This window comes from Esox lucius, chromosome 2 (assembly GCF_011004845.1).
Source record: "Esox lucius isolate fEsoLuc1 chromosome 2, fEsoLuc1.pri, whole genome shotgun sequence".
NCBI classification, from domain to species: Eukaryota; Metazoa; Chordata; class Actinopteri; order Esociformes; family Esocidae; genus Esox; species Esox lucius.
In genome coordinates, this window is record NC_047570.1 from 17,439,335 (window position 1) to 17,461,571 (window position 22,237).

At 44.5% G+C, this 22,237-nt stretch overlaps 2 protein-coding genes across 12 annotated transcripts in view; both read right to left on the reverse strand.

The window, feature by feature from the left end:
* The window catches only part of cgnl1 (cingulin-like 1), a 35,085-nt gene extending 27,527 nt beyond the window's left edge, over window positions 1–7,558 (reverse strand). Inside the window, exons 1-8 of one of the 2 annotated variants that reach the window (XM_029123377.2) lie at window positions 7,420–7,558; window positions 3,204–5,175; window positions 2,984–3,078; window positions 1,659–1,755; window positions 1,226–1,327; window positions 824–972; window positions 490–628; window positions 11–223 (exon numbers count right to left, since the gene is read on the reverse strand). In XM_029123377.2, the coding sequence (XP_028979210.2) occupies window positions 11–223; window positions 490–628; window positions 824–972; window positions 1,226–1,327; window positions 1,659–1,755; window positions 2,984–3,078; window positions 3,204–5,132 (2,724 nt within the window). In that variant the 5' untranslated portion in view covers window positions 5,133–5,175; window positions 7,420–7,558. Of the gene's footprint in view, window positions 1–10; window positions 224–489; window positions 629–823; window positions 973–1,225; window positions 1,328–1,658; window positions 1,756–2,983; window positions 3,079–3,203; window positions 5,180–7,419 lie in introns of both variants that reach the window. The other variant, XM_029123376.2, reaches the window with a different exon arrangement.
* Window positions 7,559–9,777: 2,219 nt separating this feature from the next.
* The window catches only part of tcf12 (transcription factor 12), an 89,125-nt gene continuing 76,665 nt past the window's right edge, over window positions 9,778–22,237 (reverse strand). For 8 of the 10 annotated variants that reach the window (XM_010880318.3, XM_010880326.3, XM_010880309.3 and 5 more), the window contains 8 exons: window positions 18,429–18,505; window positions 17,667–17,738; window positions 17,029–17,214; window positions 14,045–14,156; window positions 13,772–13,937; window positions 13,059–13,294; window positions 12,813–12,969; window positions 9,778–12,707 (listed from right to left, as the gene is read on the reverse strand). In XM_010880318.3, the coding sequence (XP_010878620.2) occupies window positions 12,824–12,969; window positions 13,059–13,294; window positions 13,772–13,937; window positions 14,045–14,156; window positions 17,029–17,214; window positions 17,667–17,738; window positions 18,429–18,505 (995 nt within the window). In that variant the 3' untranslated portion in view covers window positions 9,778–12,707; window positions 12,813–12,823. The remainder of the gene's footprint in view (window positions 12,708–12,812; window positions 12,970–13,058; window positions 13,295–13,771; window positions 13,938–14,044; window positions 14,157–17,028; window positions 17,215–17,666; window positions 17,739–18,428; window positions 18,506–22,237) is intronic. The other 2 variants (XM_010880340.3, XM_010880349.4) reach the window with 1 other exon arrangement.

The following is a 22,237-nucleotide window of genomic DNA, read 5'->3' on the forward strand; positions in this document are numbered from 1 at the left end:
CATTAGTCACCTGCTTGGCCTCTGCTACAGACGTCTGCAGCTTATGGATCTCCTTCTCGTACTGCTCCCTCAATTTATCCACCTCCTGGTCGTGTGTGGCCACCTCCTCCTTCAGAGCTCCCTTCAGGGCAGTCAGCTCTCTCTCCCTCCTCTTGAGCATCTCCTCCTGCTCCTCCTTGGCTAACATAACCTCCTGTAAATCCTGTTTCAGCTGCATCAGGTCCTACGCAGCAGGAGGAGAAGAGAAGGTGGTGACAACGCACGCCGAGATTAACCGCCACGTCAGCCGGTGTCGTGCGCACTTCCAGTCCGGTCATTAGTGCCTCGGCACCACCAAGATAACATGTTTACACATCACCGTGACTGGCCCTACAGTGGCACTGACATGTTGGTTATTATGGGATCACAAAGCCCTTTTCCTTCAGACCTCTAAGCTCCTCAGTAGACTCCCTACCCCCTGAGAGGCCCGGGACCCGGCCTGTGTCTTACCTCCATCATGGCATCCTTTTCTCCGTCAGCGGCGGCGGTCTTGGCGCCATCCAGCTCGTCGTGCATCTCTGACAGCTGATCCTGCAGGTCCCTGATCTCCGTCTGACACTGCTCCCTCTCCATCTTCACCTGGAACAGCCTGTCAGGCGGCACAGGGTCACGCACACCATCGCCAGAACCACCAGCTGCACCGCCGCTTCGCACGGTCAGATACAGCCCCAAAACTCCAGTACAGGTACTCAGAAAAGCTACTCAAAAACGGGTGGCTTGGGTTTTGTCCTATCACTACTGGCTAAGCGGTGTGTAAGCCCTGGTCTGGTGGTCGGTCACTTACTCCTCCAGCGTGGTGCGGAGTTCAGCCTCTGCTTTGGTTAGTTTGTCCCTCAGTCGGGAGCATTCCTCTTGGCATCTCTCCAGGTCTGTCTGCAGCTGTTTCACGCCTGCTCCAGCCTTCTCATTGGCCTCACTCAGACCCATCCGCTCCTATAACGCAACATCAACACGCAAACAGACACACACAAACCTTTAATAAAACACTTCTAATGAAACAATTAGTTTGAATAAAACTTATCCCGTTTTACAGAATAGACTGAACAAACTCAGTTGCTGTTTGTCTACTGGTCAGCTTAGGTTAGCTAGTAGCACCAATAGGATTAATGAGTCTTAAGAGGCGGCGGCGAGGGATTTTCAAGTACTACACAGACGGATTCAACATGGCATCATGCTGATGCATTACCCTGGTTCGCTCCTCAAGTTGCTTTCTCAGTTCAACAACTTCTTTCTCCAGCTCATCCCTTTGCTCCTGTAGGGCTTTGGCTTGGCCAGGTATGTCAGGAGACTGGGGAAATGGACAGGATTTATTTGACTTAATAATAGTACATTTTCATCTTAAAGATTACAGTACTTCAAGATGCCTTATTTTGGTTAAAGGCTTAAACATTCAAGTGAATTTGGTTCATAGCACATCACCGTAAACAGAAGGTAGAAACACGTGTACACAGCTCTTTGGCCGGACCACTGTGGATGTTGTCAATGCTGTGTGAGGACAGCCGGGCGACTTGCACGCTACTCTGCAAGCGAAAGCCTCTGGGCCGAAGGTTAAGATAAAAGGCCCAGAGATTTAGCTGTTTGTTCTGTGGGATTGGAACAATGGCACAACAATGCCTCACTTTGTTATCGCTCCCCGCTGCCCGCGACTTCAACGTCTGGATCTTCTCAAACACCAAGTTCACCTTCCTCTTGGTGGTGTCGTCGTTATCAGTGCTCCTGCAGACACACACACACACACACAGATTTAGAACATAGGTTTGCTCCCACTCTCGGCTGATCCTAGGCCAAAAGACCTGGTAGAGTGCGTCTAAACCCAGGCTGTCTTGTTTCCCGGCTTGCCCTGCTGGGGACCCACTACATTAACGTGTCACCTTGCAACCCGCTCCAACTAATTACATCCATCCATTAGGAAGCAGAGAGTCTCCATCCCTCCCTGGCACTGCTACAACACTGACTGGGGCTATGCAGGGTGTACCCTGGCCCTTCCTCCATGGGATAGAGAATTCATGGATTCATGGGTCTCCACAACCCGGGGGCCAAGTTCTAAGGTTGCATTCCACAACCTGACATGGGAGTTCTAGCCCTCCCCGCCTTGCGTGAGTTTTCATTGAAGTTTCATCATTTCAGCTGGTGAATGTTTGTTGTAATGTTTTTCAGGCCTCAGTAGTGTGTGATGGCTCAGTGTCAGCACAGCACTTCCACTTGTTTCCTTTACATTGACTTCTGCTCCAAATCTCTGACCTGGCAGACAGAAAGCAGGGAGCGCACAGCAATCCTGCTTTACTGGCACTCTGATTGACATGTTATCCTATTGGATACATGCACTGGAATTTCAGACTTGGCTTCTTGACAAAAATGCTTGGTTTAAGCTTTGCAAACCTACCACAACATCCCACCGCTCAAAGCTATTTAACCTAGGCAAGTTCTAAAACTGTCTCAGAGCTGAACCCATTACAGCATGCTTCAACTGACGCGGCCGGGTACTGTTAAATGAAAACCTAGCTCCTCATCCTAAACCAGGTGGTAAGTCGGGTGGGGTTCTTAGGGTTCCAAGAATGGTAGGACGCCTTCATTCCTCAGAAGTGAGACGCGGAGAGAGAGAAATGGAAAGAGAACCAGACGTAACCAAGATGCTACATCGACTGTCTTAGACATGGAGGGGACTGAATGGCAGGAAACACTCGTTAATTGGTGTAACAGCCAGAGACAGAATGAAAATGTACGTGTTCCCATGGGACATTTTCTTTTTCTGCTGACGCATTAAGAAGTGTAACTTGGCCCTTTTTTTGTTTAAACTATGCAGTTTACTGACAACGGCATAGTGAATATGATACCCATGGCATCATAACGCTGCCTGCCAACCACGCCGATAGATGGACCCATTAGCTATGTAGACGACGCCACTTAGAATGATTAATAGTGCGAGTCAGGAATATAAACTCACCCATCCTTCAGGTAACTGAACAAAATCTGTTTTGCCGTCTCCTCGTGTGTTTGTTGTGAAAGCTCCTGTTGACCTTTCAGAAGATCAGGTGTCGCCTGGATGCAAGGGGAAATACGGCCAATCAGTGTCCTGACGAACACTTTCACGTGTAGTTACGTAGGACTAGAGACTGATCTGTTAAACAATTAATCAACCCGTAAACATTTGATGGATTACTTACCTGCACATCCATCTCAGCACCAGGTTTCTTGCCCACATTAGAGGACGGCTTGGATAAAGTGGTTGTAGACACACTTTTTAAAACCTTTGTGCTTGGTAAAGATTGTCCACTCTCAGCATCTGTACTGTCTAGGGGTAGTGTAGAGGAGCGATTTAACGCTGCTTTATACCCCTGGAAGCAGCCTTTAGAGGCCATGCTCTGAGGGGAGCCTGGAGCACTGCTACCCCGGGCAGTACCTCTGGCACCTGGCTTACCCTCCACTGCTGAAACCCAGGAGTCTGTACTCCCGGAAACCTTCTGCAGACGCAGCTGCGAGGGTCGGAGGACGTGCTCCGTGGTCCTCCCCTGATTCTTGCTGAACTCTTCCAGGTATTCCGACTCCCCACAGAGGCCAAAGGGCAGAGCGCTGTCCACACTCCTAGATCGCTTCCTGTCTTCTGGGTTGATCCTGTTCCGGCGGCCTGCCCTGCCCCGTCGCTGGTGACCACCATCTTTACCGTCAAACTTGACAATAAGCTTGTCCACTCCGGGAATGGAGCCTGTGTCGATGTCTCGTCCAGTGCCAGGCTGAAAGGGGATGTAGCGTCTGTTCTGGTGGCGGTTGATGGTATCAGCGTACAGGGCCTCCAGCTGGTCGGCAGATGAGGCAGAGGAGTGGCGGGAGCGGGATGAAGACTGCAGCACAGGGCCGCTGGAGTCCACTCTGCGCAAGGGCAGGACGTCTGGCTCACGGCGGCTGCGCTCCAGACTAGAGTTGGCACTGCTTATTGAGCTGGGGGACTGGCAGAAAGCCTTGGTCTGATCACTAGCAGGGCTGGACACAGTGGAGGGCTGGGGTATGGGGATGCGTTGGGGAGGCTGGGGCTGGGGTGGAGACAGATGTTTGGACTGCGGCAGAGCCTGGGACTTGGGTTTAAATAGAGGCTGAGGCTGGGATTTGGAGAGTGGCTGAGACTGGGGCTGAGGTTTGGACTGAGGCTGATTCTGGGGTTTGGACGGAGGCTGAGTCTGGGGTTTGGACGGAGGCTGAGTCTGGGGTTTGGACGGAGGCTGAGTCTGGGCTTTGGAGGGAGGTTGAGTCTGGGGTTTGGACGGAGGCTGAGTCTGGGCTTTGGAGGGAGGTTGAGTTGGGGGTTTGGATGTAGGCAGAGACTGGGAATTTGGTTTGGACAGAGGCTGAGCCTGGGGTTTGAAAGAAGGCTGATATTGTGGCAGGCGTTTGGGGGGAGGTTGAGTCTGGGGTTTGGATTGAGGCTGGGCAACCTGGGTCTGAGGCCTGGACTGTGGTTGAGCCAGCTGGGCTTGAGACGTTGATTGTGAATGGACTAATTTGGTTTGAGGCTTAGAGGGGACTGGCTGGGGCTCTGTTGTCTCCTGCAGGGCAGGACTCCTTTGATCCAGACTAGAGGACGTGGCATGGACATCTACTGGTGATAAGGATCTAGGAGAGGAGCTCTGGTAGGGGTTCCCAGTCTCCGCAAGTGACATAGGCCGGGGAGATAGGCTGTGGTAGACATCCAGGTTCAAGGTGTTGTTCTCTGGGTCATACGGCTTCAGGATCTCTGGATGTCTCTGAAAGTTCAGTAGGGTGGAGACTGGCTTCCTCCCCTGCTCCGGGCCTACATTGTGAGAACCCCCAAACTGCATCTGTTTCTGGGACCGGTACTCAACAAATGGGCTGTCAGAGACAGCCTCCCTACTTTCTTTGAAATCATACTCATGATAGTTGTCAATAAAAGAACCCTCTGTGTCTATGTAGCCATTACTGTTAGGATCAGTATAGGAGGATTGAGACCCACAGTCCTGGTTGTTCAGCACCACATATGGGTGTCCATCAATCCCCTGGACTCTGATGCTGAGGCCATAGGAGCCCCCTCCATTGTGAGGTCTGGAAGAGCGGGCAGGCTGGCTGACTCTGAATGACTCCATTGGGAATGCAGAAAGAGAATAAATCCTTCTCCCTGGATCCGGCCTACCTTTGCAAATGATAACAAAATCTGGTTATTGCACAGACATTAGATGCCATCCACAGCCCGCTAATGAGAATTTAAAGGCTCACAACATATAATAATATATGTTAAAGCTGTACTTAATAATGTTTGTTTATTGAGGGAGAACTCTACTCTGCCAAACTGTTGAGCTCCAGTGCTCCTGCCAAATGGAAAGAGTGAGACAGACCATACTGCTCTAAAAAACATGAGAGTCCAGTCTTTATCAACGCACTGAGCTCACAAAACAGTGACACAACATTTCCTACAAAAATCATGAAACGGGTTACCACTGTAACTGTCCCCGCTATAACAGTCTGTTACCATCAGCCTTAAGTGGATGAGTATAGATATAGAATTGACAGTAGTGTTTACATTTTTTATTAGTTTTCTTATTACGATATGTTACACAACCGTTATCATGCCATGAAAGTGTATTATATATGTATATGTTTATTTTTTGTGATTTAGCCAGAGCGACTTACAGTTAGTATAGCAACCTTGTCTATGTTGTTAGTAAATGTTTGTGTTTGCATGTTTGCCTATTCTGACTGTTTGTTAATCTATTAAACTGTCCGTCAGACTGAGGACTTACAGTAATACTGACAGACCTGAGAACAGTACATAGGGTAATTAGACCCTGAGGAAAACATCTATATCAGCTCACAGGAAGGGCAATAGAGACACTCAGCATCAGAGCCATCAGGAAGCACCATGTGTGTCCACAGACAATGGGCTCTTATCAGGGTCCTGTTGGCTCGGCTGATAATGTCTTATTTAACCCTCAAACCAATAAATATACAGATGAATGTAATTTAATTGCATGGAGTTACTATAGCAAGACAAATTACAATAGGGGTGGGAGAACAGCAATATGGATTTAGGTAACAGCAGATAATGTGATGAAATCCACAGAAAAACTTGCAAGGCCTTTAAAGAAAATCTCAGCAAATCACTCTTCCAAACTGGAAAATAGTGACAGTAATTTAGTCTGTAAAGATTTGAACCAGCATGTTAGCATCAAATGTAAATGGGTGAGTACATGAGCAATATAATATCCATGTTCTTCTATTAATACTCAGAAGACAGACCCTAATAATTTCCAGCCTCCGCTGTAGGAAAGGGAGAACAATAAGGCCAAGTTCTAGCCCCTTATCCGAGAGGAAGATAACACAATAGCCTCTTTCACTCCAAGTATCGCATGTATCCAACAACACTGTAACGTGTGAGGGTAGCTCCTTTCCTTTCATTGTGTTCCTTTCTGCTAGGGAGGAAGCACTTGGTGGGACAACTTCTACCCCTAATTCATCTGCACTCAATAACTAAAGCACTACCCTTGCCACAGTCCAAATGCCCATCAGACCAAAGGTCAGGACTGAGAGTGAACTAGGATGTCAAGGCCCTGCCTTTGATCGTTCCAGAGTAAGAATGGGCAAAAAAAAAAGGACGGATATTTGTTTATGTGTACTAACTGGTTTTCTTAGTAATGACAGTGTGTTTTTATCACAAAGCACACTATTCAGACCTCTAGAAGACAACTATGGGAGAGCACATGAGGATACTGTCCTGATCCCAGATTAGAAACTGAATACAAAAGAGTTACATTCATGGCAGGTATGGTATTGTTAGTGAATTTACAACAGATTGAGTTTGTTAATGGTTCAGAGTGAGCTATAACCAATTATTCAATTACTATTCAATACATTAAAGCAATTCAAAATCCCCTAAACTTTTATATAGTGTATGAACAGTACCCCAGTTACCGATGAAACATGTTTTAATAAGTTACTTATAAGGCTACATGTTCTGAAACATATATCCTTTGAAATCCAGTTAAATAATAGCACAAAATGGAAATCGGGGGAGAAAACTGGAAAAGAAGTAGACCTTTTTCATAATTTCCCTTTTAAGTGTTCTTGTTCCTTTTATACACACATACATTTCTCCATTCATATTCCAATATGTGACATATAGGAATGTATTCATTCAGTAAAAAAAACCACATTGTAAATCCATAAAGTAAATAATAAATAAATGCAATATATTCAATGTATGCAAAAACAGTTCACTAATATAACTGTTGATTGTTACAATAGTTTGGCAGTGATCATTTCACTGGAAAAAGTTAATAGGTACAAAACACACAGTTGCTTAAGCTTAAGTTCCCACGCTTTGACGCTATCATTACTTGCCTACTGTAAGTGTAAGAAGAAACACTTTTCACTCACCAGCGGTGCTTTACGAAAAATAATCGAGTGTTTGTTGTTCAGTTTTGGCCAGAAGTTTAGAAAATTTGAAAAAGTGCCATACTCCACCGAATTGCTCAAAATCTATTTGTTGCTGATCTTGTTTTCTGAGCCAGTTCAGTTAGAGCGGCTGAAGCTCCGAAATGCCCCGCCCCCCGTTACTAACTCTATAAACCCGCCCATCTCAACCTTACGGCTACACTCCAAACTCAAACACTGACCTAGGACAACATTGACAATGTCAACATGAACACTTTGAACCTATGGAATGATATCTCCAGCTGATTCAGGACCAGAACACAGGTGGAACAAACACTCCAAACTTACAGTCGGTCAACCTGTTTGACCAAGTATTCCATCATCAGTTTTCAATATCGGTAGTTCAGTTGTAACAGTTATTCTGATAGGAAATTGCTGCATAATGTTGTTGGTTGTCGTTTAAGAATCCAAATTATAAGACGTCTGTATGGAATGGTACACTTAAGGGTCCGTTTTATTCTTGCACCATTCATTGATAATAAAAATAACAATGGTAAGCTAGCTATTTTACCAAATCTTGAAGGCCCAGTGATTATCGATGATTTCATTACTACACGTTTATGATTATAGTTCAGAAAAAAAAGTATGCATTTAAAATTAAAATGCAATTTCATTTCAATATGCACGCTTATAAATGTAAGTTTTGTATGTAATTTACAGGACTCTGTGGACTTACCCCAATTTGCAAATCTCTTTAAGACCGATAGCGTCATCTAGTGGATAATCACAAACATTTACGTGATTTGCCTAAGGGTTGTTCTGTGGGCTCTGATTCAACACAGGTTTGATTAAGTAGAGTAAAAACTCCCAAAAGTTGTGAAATGATCTCTTTAATAATTATTTCATCTGTATTGGGACATTCAGCATTACAGCGTGCAGTGTGATTACAATTTAAAGGCACCACTTTCACATTAGAGACTGAATTCACTGTAAATGCTGCATGTCCGTTCAATCTGAAATTAACATTACTATCTCTCAATCTTTAAACTTCAGTGCTACAGATTGAATAGAACCACATGTCTTTCTAAAGGCTTGAATACATTGAAAAAACTAATTCTTTCATGCATCTTATCATTTAGAAGACACCACAGGGCATCAGACACTTTCTGTTTGGGTCCAACTGGCCCCTCCCTCTGTTGTGGCCCACTCTGTTTTCATTTCTGTGTCTGTGGGAGTGGGAAGACTGTACTGTTCAACAGCCTTTAATCTCAACTCTCTGGTGCTGTGTCGTGTTACAGTGCTGCACAATAGGGTCTCTGTTCTCCTTCAAGGTGCCACAGCTGGGACATTTGAGCATGCTCAGTACTGTGCTGTCTGACCCTGGCTGAGAGAAACTGCAGACATTTTAGAATGGCAGTGTTATGGTCACGTCATGGTCAAGTTTGGCTCCTGTGATTGTGTGGCTGACGGTTGTCGACTTCTTAACATGTTTGTACTTTTTGGAAAGATCCTTGACAGCTGACCTGAATAAATTGTACATTGCAAAACCTGACCAATAGATAGTATGACAGACAGAGATAGGCTTAGGATATATAGCATCGAAGTAAGCCTTTTGGTGTACTTCCAGAGACATCAGCCAAGCCTCTTCTGTCAGCAGGCCCACCCTTACTCACTCCCATGCAGCCAGACCCACAGGAAGTCAGCCTTCAAACATGGTGGTCCTATTATTATATAAAACATGCCAATGACTCCAGGTGACCGCAAATAAACACCCCCAAGCATGATAAACGCAGGAAGGAATAAACCCACACATACACAACAATGTAGGTGGGGATATAGTGCCTGAATACATAACATATTTGTTGATTCCAGTTACCATTTTGTCTGTCACCTCTCTCCGTGCACTGAACCTGGCTTTGACTTGTCAGGACACCATGCATAACTGTCTCACTCTCACGTACAATAGAATAATGCTTTGCAGATGTTGTGGGCCACTGAGACAACTTCTGGAATTTAGTTTGGTCTTTTAATTGCATGAGTAGAGCTGACTAAATGTGCCGACAAGTTCCCAGTTAGAAAGAGCGGACAGCCAACACCATGCATCTGCCAATGGCCATACAGTGTATCCTTTGGTATCTTCCACTGTGCCAACGAAAATGTCTGTTGACATTTTGTTTCATTTTCTATTTTGTGAATGACAAGTGTGTCATTTGTTTTTGTTGTGCTTCTAGACAACCCATCCAGTAGCTGAAGTCGACAGTTTTCAATTTTAATGCTGTAATACAAACGCAACTCAAAAATGTGTCTTGTAAGGTTAATTCATGTAATTCTTAAAGAAAACAACCTTTTGAAAAACATAAATGTATGCAGCTATCACACTTTATTAAAAATAGAAACATATATTCCATAGTACTTTTCATACAGACTACAATGGTCCACTGATATTGTTTTAAAAAAATGAGTAACATACTATAAAACACAGTCTTGCCCAGAGTTCCTCATTTGGCCTAGATCCACTGTAGAAAGGTCTTCTGAGGGGGACAACCTAGGAAGGGTTGCTGCTTCAGTAGCTCACTTAAGTGAAAACATCATGGTACTGTACTTGTACTGAGCTCAACCAAATGCATCTCTTAAAACAATCACAAAATTGCATGGAAATAACTGAAAAACAAAAGATGGAGAAACAGAAAAAAGAACTTCAAAAGAAGGAAATAAATCCACATACAATTGGTTAAAAAAGATGGCACATTTATTGCTACATAAATGTTATATACATATTGTTTTCTGTTACAGAAACAGAAAGTAAAATTTCTTGCTGCTGGTTTTTGATGTGCATTAACAATACCTTGAATTTTTGGACACAAGTACAAATATTTTATTCACCAACAATGGAGCCTAAAGATCAAGATGTCTGCTCGTACAATACCTCAATGTACTAGACTGCGAGCTACAACCCTACTATGTTTTTAGGATGCTATTTGTACGTTTCAGATAATAATGGACAGGTTATGGTAAATAACCGTACATTTTTACTATCTAATATAGTAAAATAAAGTAAGAAACTTTTTACTCAAAACTTTCGATTTCAAAAATCTAGAAAGAGTAATATTTATAATTCAAGAAATGTTCTTAGAATATTAATATTATTGTATAAAAGACTAACTACAGTGAAAAATAAGCCAAATGTTTTTTTTCTTTCCATTTTTTTTCTCAGCATTTTTCATATATCATACGAGGGAAAGCGTCTGAGAACACAGCAAAGTCTAACATAGCCAACAGAAGAGCAAAGAGACCGCCAGCAAAAGAACAAAATGGGGGGAAATGAGAGAGCAGGCAGTGACATACATTATAACCTCAATCAAAGTCTGCCAGTAACATGAATACAAGCTCATGAATACTGAAATGAATAAAGGCCACATACAGTCAGAGAAAAATAACAATGTTTCCAAGTTTTGACCAAAAGAAAATGGTAGTAAAACCAAATGTATTTTTCTTAAACTCATTGGGATGGTTTTCAATAGCTTTCTTTGTTCTATTAGGGCCTACTTTATTTCAACAAAATACTTGTCTCTGGGTGTGATAGCAATGTTTTAAAGGATGGATAATAACGGAAGACAGTAGCCTATACAAGGAAAATGGAATATAAAGCAAGAGTTAAGACCAAAAGACTTAAAAGGGAAGGAAAGTAAAGCATGCACACAGATATAAAATAAACGTGGTGACCACTGTTCTTCATCCTCAAACAGAAAGGAAAACATTAAGAAAATTCTGCTCAAAACTGTTTGTTCATCGTTGTACTATACCTCTCTGAAGGACTAACTGTTTCTGATGGTTAACAGCATGTGAATTCATAAAGCATCTAGTCTAGTTCCCCTTCACCAGGGCTTACTGTAACCAGCAACTTCACTGCTGGGATCAAAACAAAGCCTTTCTATTTAACTAGAAACTCCTCTCTGCTCATCATTTGCTCTCCTATAAAGCCTAGAGAAACGGTTTGTAGAAAACTACAAATAAACTTTGATTACATTAAAATGAATTGCAAATTTTGTTTTCTTTAGTTATTTCAACAGAAAGAAAATTCCGGCCAGTTGAGTTGTGGTCGTCAATTTGATTCCACCTTTTCATCAAGTGATCTCAAAGACAGCACTAGGCAATCACAAAGAGCTTGATCACGGTTCTTCGACTAATCAGGGACCATATGGTAAGAAAACAAACTGGAACTATGTACTGTACTTGTTTACATTAACACTATATGGCAAAGGAATGAAAAGGCAGTGAAGTCCCTTTTCCTTAAGACACTAAGAAATATGTCGGGAATGCTAAGGTTGGTAAAGGGTTTGCTCTCGGTACTCAAACTGCACACTACTGAGAATAAACCTTATATTGCCCGCAGTTGACATTTCAGGAAAAGTAAAGTTCGCCATTCTTCTGTCACCTGTGAATCAGTTTATAGTGTTCAGGCTAGTACAGTCTGTAAAGAATACTACTGTTTCACTGTAGAGCTCATACACACCACTCAGCTTTAGTCCTATTCATCTAATTCTGTCAGTAACATGGAGGCTATACCAAACAGACCTCTGAGTGGGTTGTTTTGGTTTACACATGCTTTTTGCGGAATGAATAAAATATCATACTATAAATAATATATATTTTTTAAATGAGTCTTTGAGCACTCAATACAACCAAATCATTTGCTGTTGGGCCATAAAGATTACTCTTAATTGGCAAATATATTCATCTGTATATTTCAAAGGTATCTTTGCCTTAACTCAGGGTAGCCTGAGACTGGTTATGAAGGAAGGCTGGGCTATATTAGTGACACTGGCAAACTGTAGATCACCTGAAAAGCCACAGGCTTCTCAAAGCAATCTCATCATTTTCCCTTTAGACATAGATTTTACAGCACAGTAACATAATAAATAGAAAAAAATAATACAAATAAAAAAGTACATAATTGCTGTTACAATGCATTCGTCAATTCAGTTTAGGCACAAGGCAAACTTCCACATAGGAGGGTGGAGGAGATCGCCACAGTCTCTGATTGTTCAGATGCGACACGTTGCTTGCAGACAGTGATATGTGCTGAAGTTTTCTTGTGGGCAGAAATGTGTTGCTTTCATCACAGGGACCTGGACAATGGGATTTTCTTCAATCTCAGGACTTTTAGTCTGGAGTTCAGCTTCTGTGTGGTCTGTCATCTCCAATTTGTGTCACAAACTGTGAGTCCTGTCTGCCATTGGGAAGCAATGGCCCAAACTCTATTTTACAGAACTGATCTGGATCCGTTTGATCTGGAGGTGCAAAAACAAGAAGAAATTATGTTTCACAGAACATCGTGGTGGGTCATCCCAGTTCCTCCTGACAGGGTGAGTGTGTGGATGGAGGCTGTGTGGTACCTGTGCGCTCCTCAGTGGTGACCCATTGGGTTGGGTGTGTCAGTGAGACCTGGGTGGACCCCTGGGTGGGCCTGCTGCTCTCCAGTCACACCATGGCCAGACACCTTCTCCTCTTCCCTCCTCTTAAGGCAGGCTGCTTTGGGGTTCAGATTCCGTTCTGTGGAAACAAACAGAGTGACATGCATTTTTTGAAATCTTGTAAAACGTGATGTTTTCCGACTCTGGACCTGTGGGAGTGATGCTCACCTCTGACTTGCTGCTCCAGGCTGAGGATGACGGCGACAGCCTGGTGCAGGATGAGCAGCTTGGTCTGGGGCTTCTCGCTCTTCAGATGCAGCTGAACCATGCGGCCCAGCTCCTTGAAGGCCTCGTTGATGTCCCGCACCCTCAGACGCTCACGGGCATTGTTGGCCATCCTCCTCTCGCGCTCCCGCTCAGCCTTCTGCTCTGGGTTCAGGTTGTCGTCATCCTCAGTGATGCTGCTGCACACGGGAAGAAGCAGAGGGGGAGAGGCAGAGGGGGAGAGAGGGCCAGGGGGCGAGGCAGAGGGGGGGAGAGGGCCAGGGGGCGAGGCAGAGGGGGGGAGAGTGCCAGGGGGAGAGGCAGAGGGGGAGACGGCCAGGGGGAGAGGCAGAGGGGGAGAGGGCCAGGGGGAGAGGCAGAGGGGGAGAGGGCCAGGGGGCGAGGCAGAGGGGGGAGAGGGCCAGGGGGAGAGGCAGAGGGGGGAGAGTGCCAGGGGGCGAGGCAGAGGGGGGAGAGGGCCAGGGGGCGAGGCAGAGGGGGGAGAGTGCCAGGGGGCGAGGCAGAGGGGGGAGAGTGCCAGGGGGGCGAGGCAGAGGGGGGAGAGGGCCAGGGGGCGAGGCAGAGGAGGAGAGGCAGAGGGGAGCAGCGGTCAGACTTAAGCAGACGGTTTTAGGGTATCAACGTGAAAGTCAGACTCCAGGGAGGGTCATGTTTACCTGGTCCGAGTGCCTCCTCTGGGAGTCTTGATGTCCCTCTTGTCGCTCTCATCTCCAGACCCCAGGTCGTCGGAGGAGTGGCCGTCATTCATGTCGTCTTTGTCCTGGTTCTCTACCTTCAGCTCCAAGGCTGCGGCCACCTGGCCAGCCAGACCAGCAGCCAGGCCTGCATCCCACAGACACACAGACGGTCCAGTCAAATGGAATCTCCTACAGTTCACAACCAACATTTGACGTGTAGTTATTGCAGACGGGCGGTGTGTGATGCCATACCTCTGAAGGTTTCCACTTGGTGGTTGAGTTCAATGGTGGACATGGAGCCCACGCTGGCAGGCCCTCCGTGGCTGTTGTTCAGACTGCCAGCCTCGTCACGGTGAGCACCACCCTGTCATAAAACACACACACACACAGAGAGAAGACAGAGAATGGTGTCAGGGTGGAACAGCACGCAGTGAGGTGTGTGGAGGGGGTCTGGTGTGATCCAGCTTGGTAAACTTACAGCGGGAAATATTTTCATTCAACGAGAAAGAAGGCTGCAAAAGCAGAGAGGCAAACAGGGAACTTTTCTGTTTAACTTCACATTAGACTGACCTTCACTCAAACGAATGGAATGCTGTTACTGTCTGTTAAAAAAAGGACAACCTTCAGGAGCCTGGCTCAGAGCTGCAGTAGTCCACAAGCCAAGGATGAGCACTTGTAAAATGCATTCTTGGCATGGATTTCAAAATACTTTTTTTCTAAACACTTGTCAGGACAAATTGAACGAAATTACTAAAACCCTTTTTGAAAGCAGGATCAAAAGGTGAAGATATGGTACAAGAAGTGCCAAAACACACATTGCACTTTTGTTTAGTGGTTTTATAAGCATCAATGCAGTATCTCATGGGAAACCTCTGGTTCTCTCTCCCCTCATTCAGTTTACCCTCGGGTGGTTCTTCACTTTTCAGTTAGCCCCACAGCCATCACACTGTGACGACACGTTTTTCTCTTCTACATATATCTGTATTTTATCTATAAATATAACAATCCAGCTCCTTAAGACACACCACTTCCTTATTTTCCCTTCATATTTGTTGTGAACAGGGTCCTCCCACCTCACTGCACCACCAAGTATAGGCTTGTTTACATTACGCTACATTTTCCGAGAGACATATTGAAAAACACTGGAGACGCTAGTATATTTTCTTGTGTAAACTTGCCGATATCAATTGCTTGAGACGCCACCTCCTAGGGCAGCTTAAGCCACATTTTCTATAGAGCCCCCCCCCCAGAGGTTTACAAGTGTGAAGGCAATTGTCGGAACTGTATTAAGTTTCTGTCCACTGTGCAAGCATTTCACTCAATTTTCCCACAATTGATGGCCACAGTCCTTCATGGTATGAATATTCAGGTGTAAATTAAAACGCTACGGAATTGATTGTGTAAACTAGGATAAGTCTATCTAGCGTTTTATTCGCTCTCTCTTAATGTAAACAAGCTCTATGTTCAGTCCATTCTGTGCTCAGCTATCTGGTGTCTTCTGGGAACCAGGGGAGGGGGCGGGAAAAACAGTATGTGGGGATCGGGGACACCTTCCCCTTTTCTCATGGAATGTGATCCTAAGTCACTGTTGGCCTCTGTTAACCCTACTCTCTCACTATGCTAATCTCTACAGCGCTCTCAACAGGTGTCCAAACATCTTGGTCTGGGGAAGGAGGGGCACAGGGGCCGCAGCCCAAAGAAGAACGCTGCCATTTTCCTGGCTGGGCCTGATTACCATACAGCTGAGGACCTCTATTTGGGCGGAGACTGTGGCCTCAGATGCACACTTCCAACCATTCAGATTTCCTGAGTTGGTTAAAAAGAGGTGGTGAAAGAGAGAGAAAAGAGCTGTCCTCAGTAAAAGGCTGTGGCTGGCCGAGGAGGCTGAGCTCTCTCTGTCTGAGGGGACCTCTCTCTCTGCCACAGAGGAAGCTCTGTGTTCCTGCAGACACAGCCGGTTCTCTCTCACAGCCCACCAACACCATCACTACAGTTTCTCTTCAATCTGTAAAGAGCCCAACAAACTCAACTACACCATAGGAGAACCACAAAAAAGCATTTTCTGTCACAAGTAAATACTATCCTGACTTCCAAGGGCCACAACACCAATATCAAAATGCCCATGACTGAAAAAATATGGTGTGCTGGAACATTCTCTTCTCTCTACAGACCATTTAGCAACAGTAACAAACCAGATGTAAATACTAGATTCCCCTGTATTTAAAATACATCGGAACAGCTTTGGCAGTATAGTGATCCGACCACAACACGCTAACAGTCAGGGGACAAGTAATGAGGAAGCAACAGAAATGTGTCACTGATTATCAAAGGTGTTAAAACCATAGGAACCAATGTTTTGCCTGGATCACCATGTGAGTAATGCTAGTCTCCCAGATGCCAATTCTCAGCGAGAATATTTCCTAATCAGCAAGTGGTGAAATGACAGGTTCCTGTGTGGAGCTGGGAACGATGCTGAGAACTGGGCAGAAAATGATGAGGCAAGGAAATGCTAAGCATTTCTGACCTCAACATCCTCCCCTTACCTCCTCCATCACATTCCCAGAGGGCCCCCATCAATTTCCTTAGAAAAGGGAGTTTAATCCAAGAGGATCTAAATCCAACCCTCCACCCACATACGCCAGGGCTGATTCAGAAAATTCTGGAAAAGTATGTCCTAAATTATTTCCCATCACCTAGGGATTAGTGTAGAGCTGGCTCCCTCTATTGTAACTTCCACTACAGATGTGCTGAAATCCCTTCCCTCTCCGATATGAAATAGTTCAAATGGGGGATGGGCAAATACATCATGCTCTACACCAAGACCTGCATCCCCCTGTTTCCCAGGAGCCGTCTCATGCAATACATAAACACTTCTAAACCAAAGCACAACTTCTCTCATTTTGTCTGGTTTTCTCATTCAACCCTGTATATGAGGACTTTCTCAAGGAGAGTACACCTTCAGCCAGTCATTACACACACGGAAAATATGTGAGTTTAAGTTAAACTGCTCTCTGTGGAAAATGGCAGAGTTTTTGCACATGGCTGTGAACTCATTGAACAGGTGGCCCAGGGTTGTTTATTAGCTTATTTGGAGAAAGCCAATGCAAAAGCATATATGCATCCCCTCAATCCAAACTCTCCTAACCTTCTTTTAAGCATTCAAATCCAGTTCTTCAGTTTCAAAACACATAAAAGTACTATCTAAAACAATTAAAAAAATTTTGGCAACGTCATACCATTGCTGCTGTCCGACTAGCAACCAATCCAGAGGCGGGAAAGTTTGCTCCAAGGGCGGCTATTGGCCCGTTTTGTCCCAGCAGGCTGTGTATGTCACTGGGCAGGCTGGTGGTGGAGCCCACGGCATGGTTCCGCAGAACAAGAATGGCATCGTCCAGTCTGTCCAGGCGATCCTCCATTCGAGACTGGAGCAAACAAATAGACGGAGAAGGAAAAGAGGATAGAAAAGTGCCAAGCAGGACATTAGGACAAATAACAGAGGACATTCAGGTTGAATAGTGCGATCTTGGGGTGAAAGCACCACAGGGATAACAAAAGCACACAAGAATAACAAACAGATGAAGTCGAACCATTTCAAAGGGGATGCATGTGTTCATAAGAATCTGGCTGGCATAAGTCGCTTGGAGAATCATTACTATTTATTTGGCATTAAAGAGTCTTATGGTTCTTAGCTGATTACTGCAAGCTAAAATGGCAAAAGAGAAATAATACACAACATTTAAACAGAAAAATCTGAAAATCCAATTAAATGGAATGGAACGGAGGTCAAGCTGGTGAAAGAAAACAAAAACGAAACAGTATGTAAAATGGTGTGAAACAATGATGAGTAAAGTCTCCATCTAAAGGGCAGGAGTACCTCGCAGACATCCTTTAAGAATGACATGGCATCCTGGAGATGCTCATGAAGCTGCTGATGAACTCGATTTTTCTGGCAAAGTCAGATAGGACAGGAAAGCATGTGAGCACAGATTAGCATTAGTGAAGAAATCAAGAGACATTGTAGAGTGAGACAGGAGGACAGAAAGAGAGGAGAGTCAGACACATATACATGGTGTTGGCAACTAACTGTAATGCTGTTTAGATACGTACTGACTCCCTCCCACACATTTGCTGTTCACATTGATGGGTTTGGTCGCTTCACGCGAGTTTCCCCGCAGACGGCACACAGATCTAGTGGATAAATATTTATCCCCATAGCTGATGGTGTGAATGTGTGAGGTGGGGCACAAGGGGTGTACAGGGAAAACGGATTCCAGACTACGGCTCTGGTCTGCAGACAGACAGGCAGGCAGACAGCTAGCGCAGGAATCCTTGAGCAGTGGTGGTTTAGTCAACGCAACAGCTGCCAGGCTCCCCCCACCCACCATATCTCTAGCCCCTACCCCCGCTCCCCCCAGCCCACGGAGGGACAGATGGCAGGAGACACGCCCCGAGGGACGGGTATTGTTCGGATCTCCCACCCCCTGCTCCCTCAAACCTCGACAACATTTGTCAGCCAGGAATCTCCAAGTAATGCTACCCCTGCCCTCCAAGAGCCAACCCATCTACTGTGAGCAGGGCCATTAAAAAGTGCTCAGGGTGTGGGGGAAGGGAAGCGGGTGGAGGAGGTCAGCCTTACCAGTGAGTGCAGTGAGTTGTCGTAATTCGGTGAGGAGGAGGTCTGTCCGGCTGAACCCCGGGGCCATTGGTTGGTACCTGGTAGAGACAGAAGACTGTTATCCACCTGACATGGTTGATTCAGACATCACAACATGGCTGACGACAGAGGACTGTTCTCCACCTGACATGGTTGATTCAGACATCACAACATGGCTGACGACAGAGGACTGTTCTCCGCCTGACATAGTTGATTCAGACGTCACAACATGGCTGACGACAGAGGACTGTTATCCACCTGACATGGTTGATTCAGACATCACAACATGGCTGATGACAGAGGACTGTTCTCCACCTGACATGGTTGATTCAGACATCACAACATGGCTGATGACAGAGGACTGTTCTCCGCCTGACATGGTTGATTCAGACATCACAACATGGCTGATGACAGAGGACTGTTCTCCGCCTGACATGGTTGATTCAGACGTCACAACATGGCTGATGACAGAGGAATGTTATCCACCTGACATGGTTGATTCAGACGTCAAAACATGGCTGACAACAGAGGACTGTTATCCACCTGACATGGCTGATTTGGGCGTCACAACATGGCTGACGACAGAGGACGGCACCTTGCCACACAGCACATCATGCAGTCAGAACACATCCTCCTCCGGTCTGACCTCTTGCTATGTGACTAGACTGCATGCTACCAAAGACAGGGCAGTGGGGGGAAGGCCCAAACACCCTGGGACACTGGGATGATCTCTACATCCGCTCATTAATGAGCTAATAGCTAAAGAAGCCTGGGGGAACAATATGAGCAGTGATAAGAGGCCTGGCAAGGATAAGGGCTGTCTTCTTCTGACAGTGACGTAGTCCCTAACTCTTTCTTGAATACGCCAGGAAGTTCCAGCAGACTTATAGCAAGGCTGTACTCGTGGTTTCTCCTCTCTTGCTGATCCAGTGATCTAGGCCCAACAGGATTAGCTAACAAGCTTCCAGGGGTCCCAACGAAAATAACCCCTGACCAGTCATATGCCAAGCTGAGTTAAAGAGTACCAGTCCAGCAGTACCATGGTTTGCCAAAACATGCAGGCAAAAAGAGACACTGAAATTGGCTTCCCATTCTAAGATTCTAGAGAAGACAAAGACTGGAGGACAGATCCAAAAAAATGGTGGAAACATCTAATGAATGAATTCCATTCTAACCCAGACTGGTGGACCTCAATGTGGGATGTTGAAATAAAGGATCACAAGATGAAGGAATGTTTATAATAAGTAAATTGTGTCATGTCAACTCAAATTTGGTTTGCATTACGACAGGGCATATTCAGAGTACGGAAATTGTTGTGACAACGATATTCATTAAATGACTTGGCAATTCAATTTGGAATGAGAATGTGTTACTCTCACAAAGCTTGGCGATAATTTGAAAACGTGCATGCAAACACTGTCAAAATATTATTTGCTGCATTAGGGCAACAGTTCTAGATCAATGTATATAAAAAAAAATACTGCACTTTCATTGTTTTCAGACTGGTACCAAGCAAAAGCTAACGCAAGCTATGCCACCTATAATGACACACAACATTCTACATAAGATTTTTGTCAAAACGTATTTGACATGTCACACGCGTTCCTTAGCTACAGCGTTTGGTGGAACAATGGGCTGAATTTCTAATGCTAAGTTTAACTCTCAAGGTTAAATTCAGTCCAGCCTAATATTAATGCAATAGGGTTGGGGATAACCAGTGCAACCCACGAAACAAAATATGTTTTAGGGCAGCACCTGATGTTGAATATGTTAACACCAAAAGCTATCTAACTGTTGCTGAGTAATTTAACATCAGTTTTAATTAATTCTCCTACGTATGCAGCTGATTAAATGGTGAAAACATGCTTAGGAACAGGCAGACTGATATTCAGTTTTGGAGGAGTATGATTACTTTATGAAGCAATCCATGTGTCACGGAGATTTAGCCTCCTCTTACTAAATAAATCTTACTTGTCAACAACAGGAAACGTCTTTTCAGTATCACCACTAACCTGTCAGAAATGTACATTAGTAACACATTTGTGTTTAGACCTCAATAACCACAGAAAGTCCCTGTGGGAAAATGGTCCCACGCTACCTGAAAAGGTGATGGGCACCATTTATATGTTCACCCGTTTACACTGATAAAAAGAAATATATCCAAGTCGGGTTTTGCGACGTTCGTATCTTAAACATGTTCTTAGTGTGAAGCAATCCACAGCTACTAATCACATTAAGAATTCAAATGTATATTTTAAAATTAGGTCCACAGTATTCCAACTGACAAAAAAACAGTTCACGTGGAGGTAAGGCATTAGACCAAGCCTGTGCTGTATTCATGAAAACAGTGCAAGTCTCCTTAATGGATTGTGACAACAAGGAAACCTCCCAGGTTATTTATACTGGGCTGTGTCAGTGGGCCAGCTCCAGCTGTAGGCCCTCGCTGCAACGTCTGGTCTCCATTACTGTGGCAGTAGGCCAACACCCAGCCCATGTACCTCTCATAACATTTAAGATGTTTGTCAAAATCAACAGCAAGCTCAATGTATTTGTGAGACAAAGATAGAGAACGAGGAGATAGCTAGCTAACAGTTTTTGATAAACACTAGGATTACCTCTCCACTAGACCTGGGGGGACCGATGAGAACAGGACTATTCAACAATCTTTGTCCTGTGTAAACTAAGCAACAGTCCTCTTTTGAGAGGTCTCTCTACACAAAGGTCCTGGAAAAGCCAGGCTTGAATTAACAGGCTATTAAAAGTGACTTTAAAACAGGAAATGAGGAGGCCTCTGCTCTGCCTCAGTTTTTCTCTGGCGTGAACCAAACAGGAAGCGCTAATAACTAAGCTTCCCTCCTGTCTCTGTACTGGGAAGTTAGAAACATTAGTCTGGGCCTCTGGTCCCCATGTGGAGGAGAGGAGGCGGAGTTGGCCAACTGAACAGCCTGCCTCGTCTGGTTAAAGAAATAGCTCATCCTAATGAAAAGATGAAGGCATTTATGGTAAATGGAAACATGCCAACTCATGCTCTAACCTACCTCTAATTATAGCCCCCTTCTCTAAAAAGCAAATTGTCATAACGTAAAAGGATATAAAATACCAAAAATGTCACGGGACACCAAAAACATCTACACAGGGACTGGACAGCCAATAAAGTGCCAATAAAATAACAGGGTTCACAATATCTAGTATGTGATGTAAAAGAGTTTTTCATCCTAAACCAGCTATAAAATCCTTTGTGAGGGAGGAAGGCTTGTTGTATTCATCAGAGATGTGCAATTAAATGCATTGTTAAAACATTTTTTTGGTCTTTCTATGGGTAACAAGCTCGACTTGTTATGCTCAACACTGCATGTTTTTACCACCAAGAAACACGAGAATTATCAGCCCATGTGCTTTTACATAATGACTAAATTATTAAGTTGAATTTAGTTAATATGACAGGATTAACCTTGAAATTACTGACAAATGTGTGAATTAATAATTACATGAATAATGATCTTCAGAAAGGATTATATAAAAGCAAAAATATAACTTGGACAAATGTTGGGGTTAAGTAAGTAATCCGGGACGGCTAGAACAACAACAACTAGTTTTACATAAATATTAATGAGTGTCATTGTTATATCACTAAAATAACATTACCAAAACAATAACCTGATGAAAATGCACACATCCTGTAAGTACAGAAATAGTTCGATCAGTTTGTCATTTTGTGATAGAAACAATTTAAGCTTGTTACATGTAATTCTCATCCTGAAATATCCTATGTAGAATAACTCGCTGTCTAT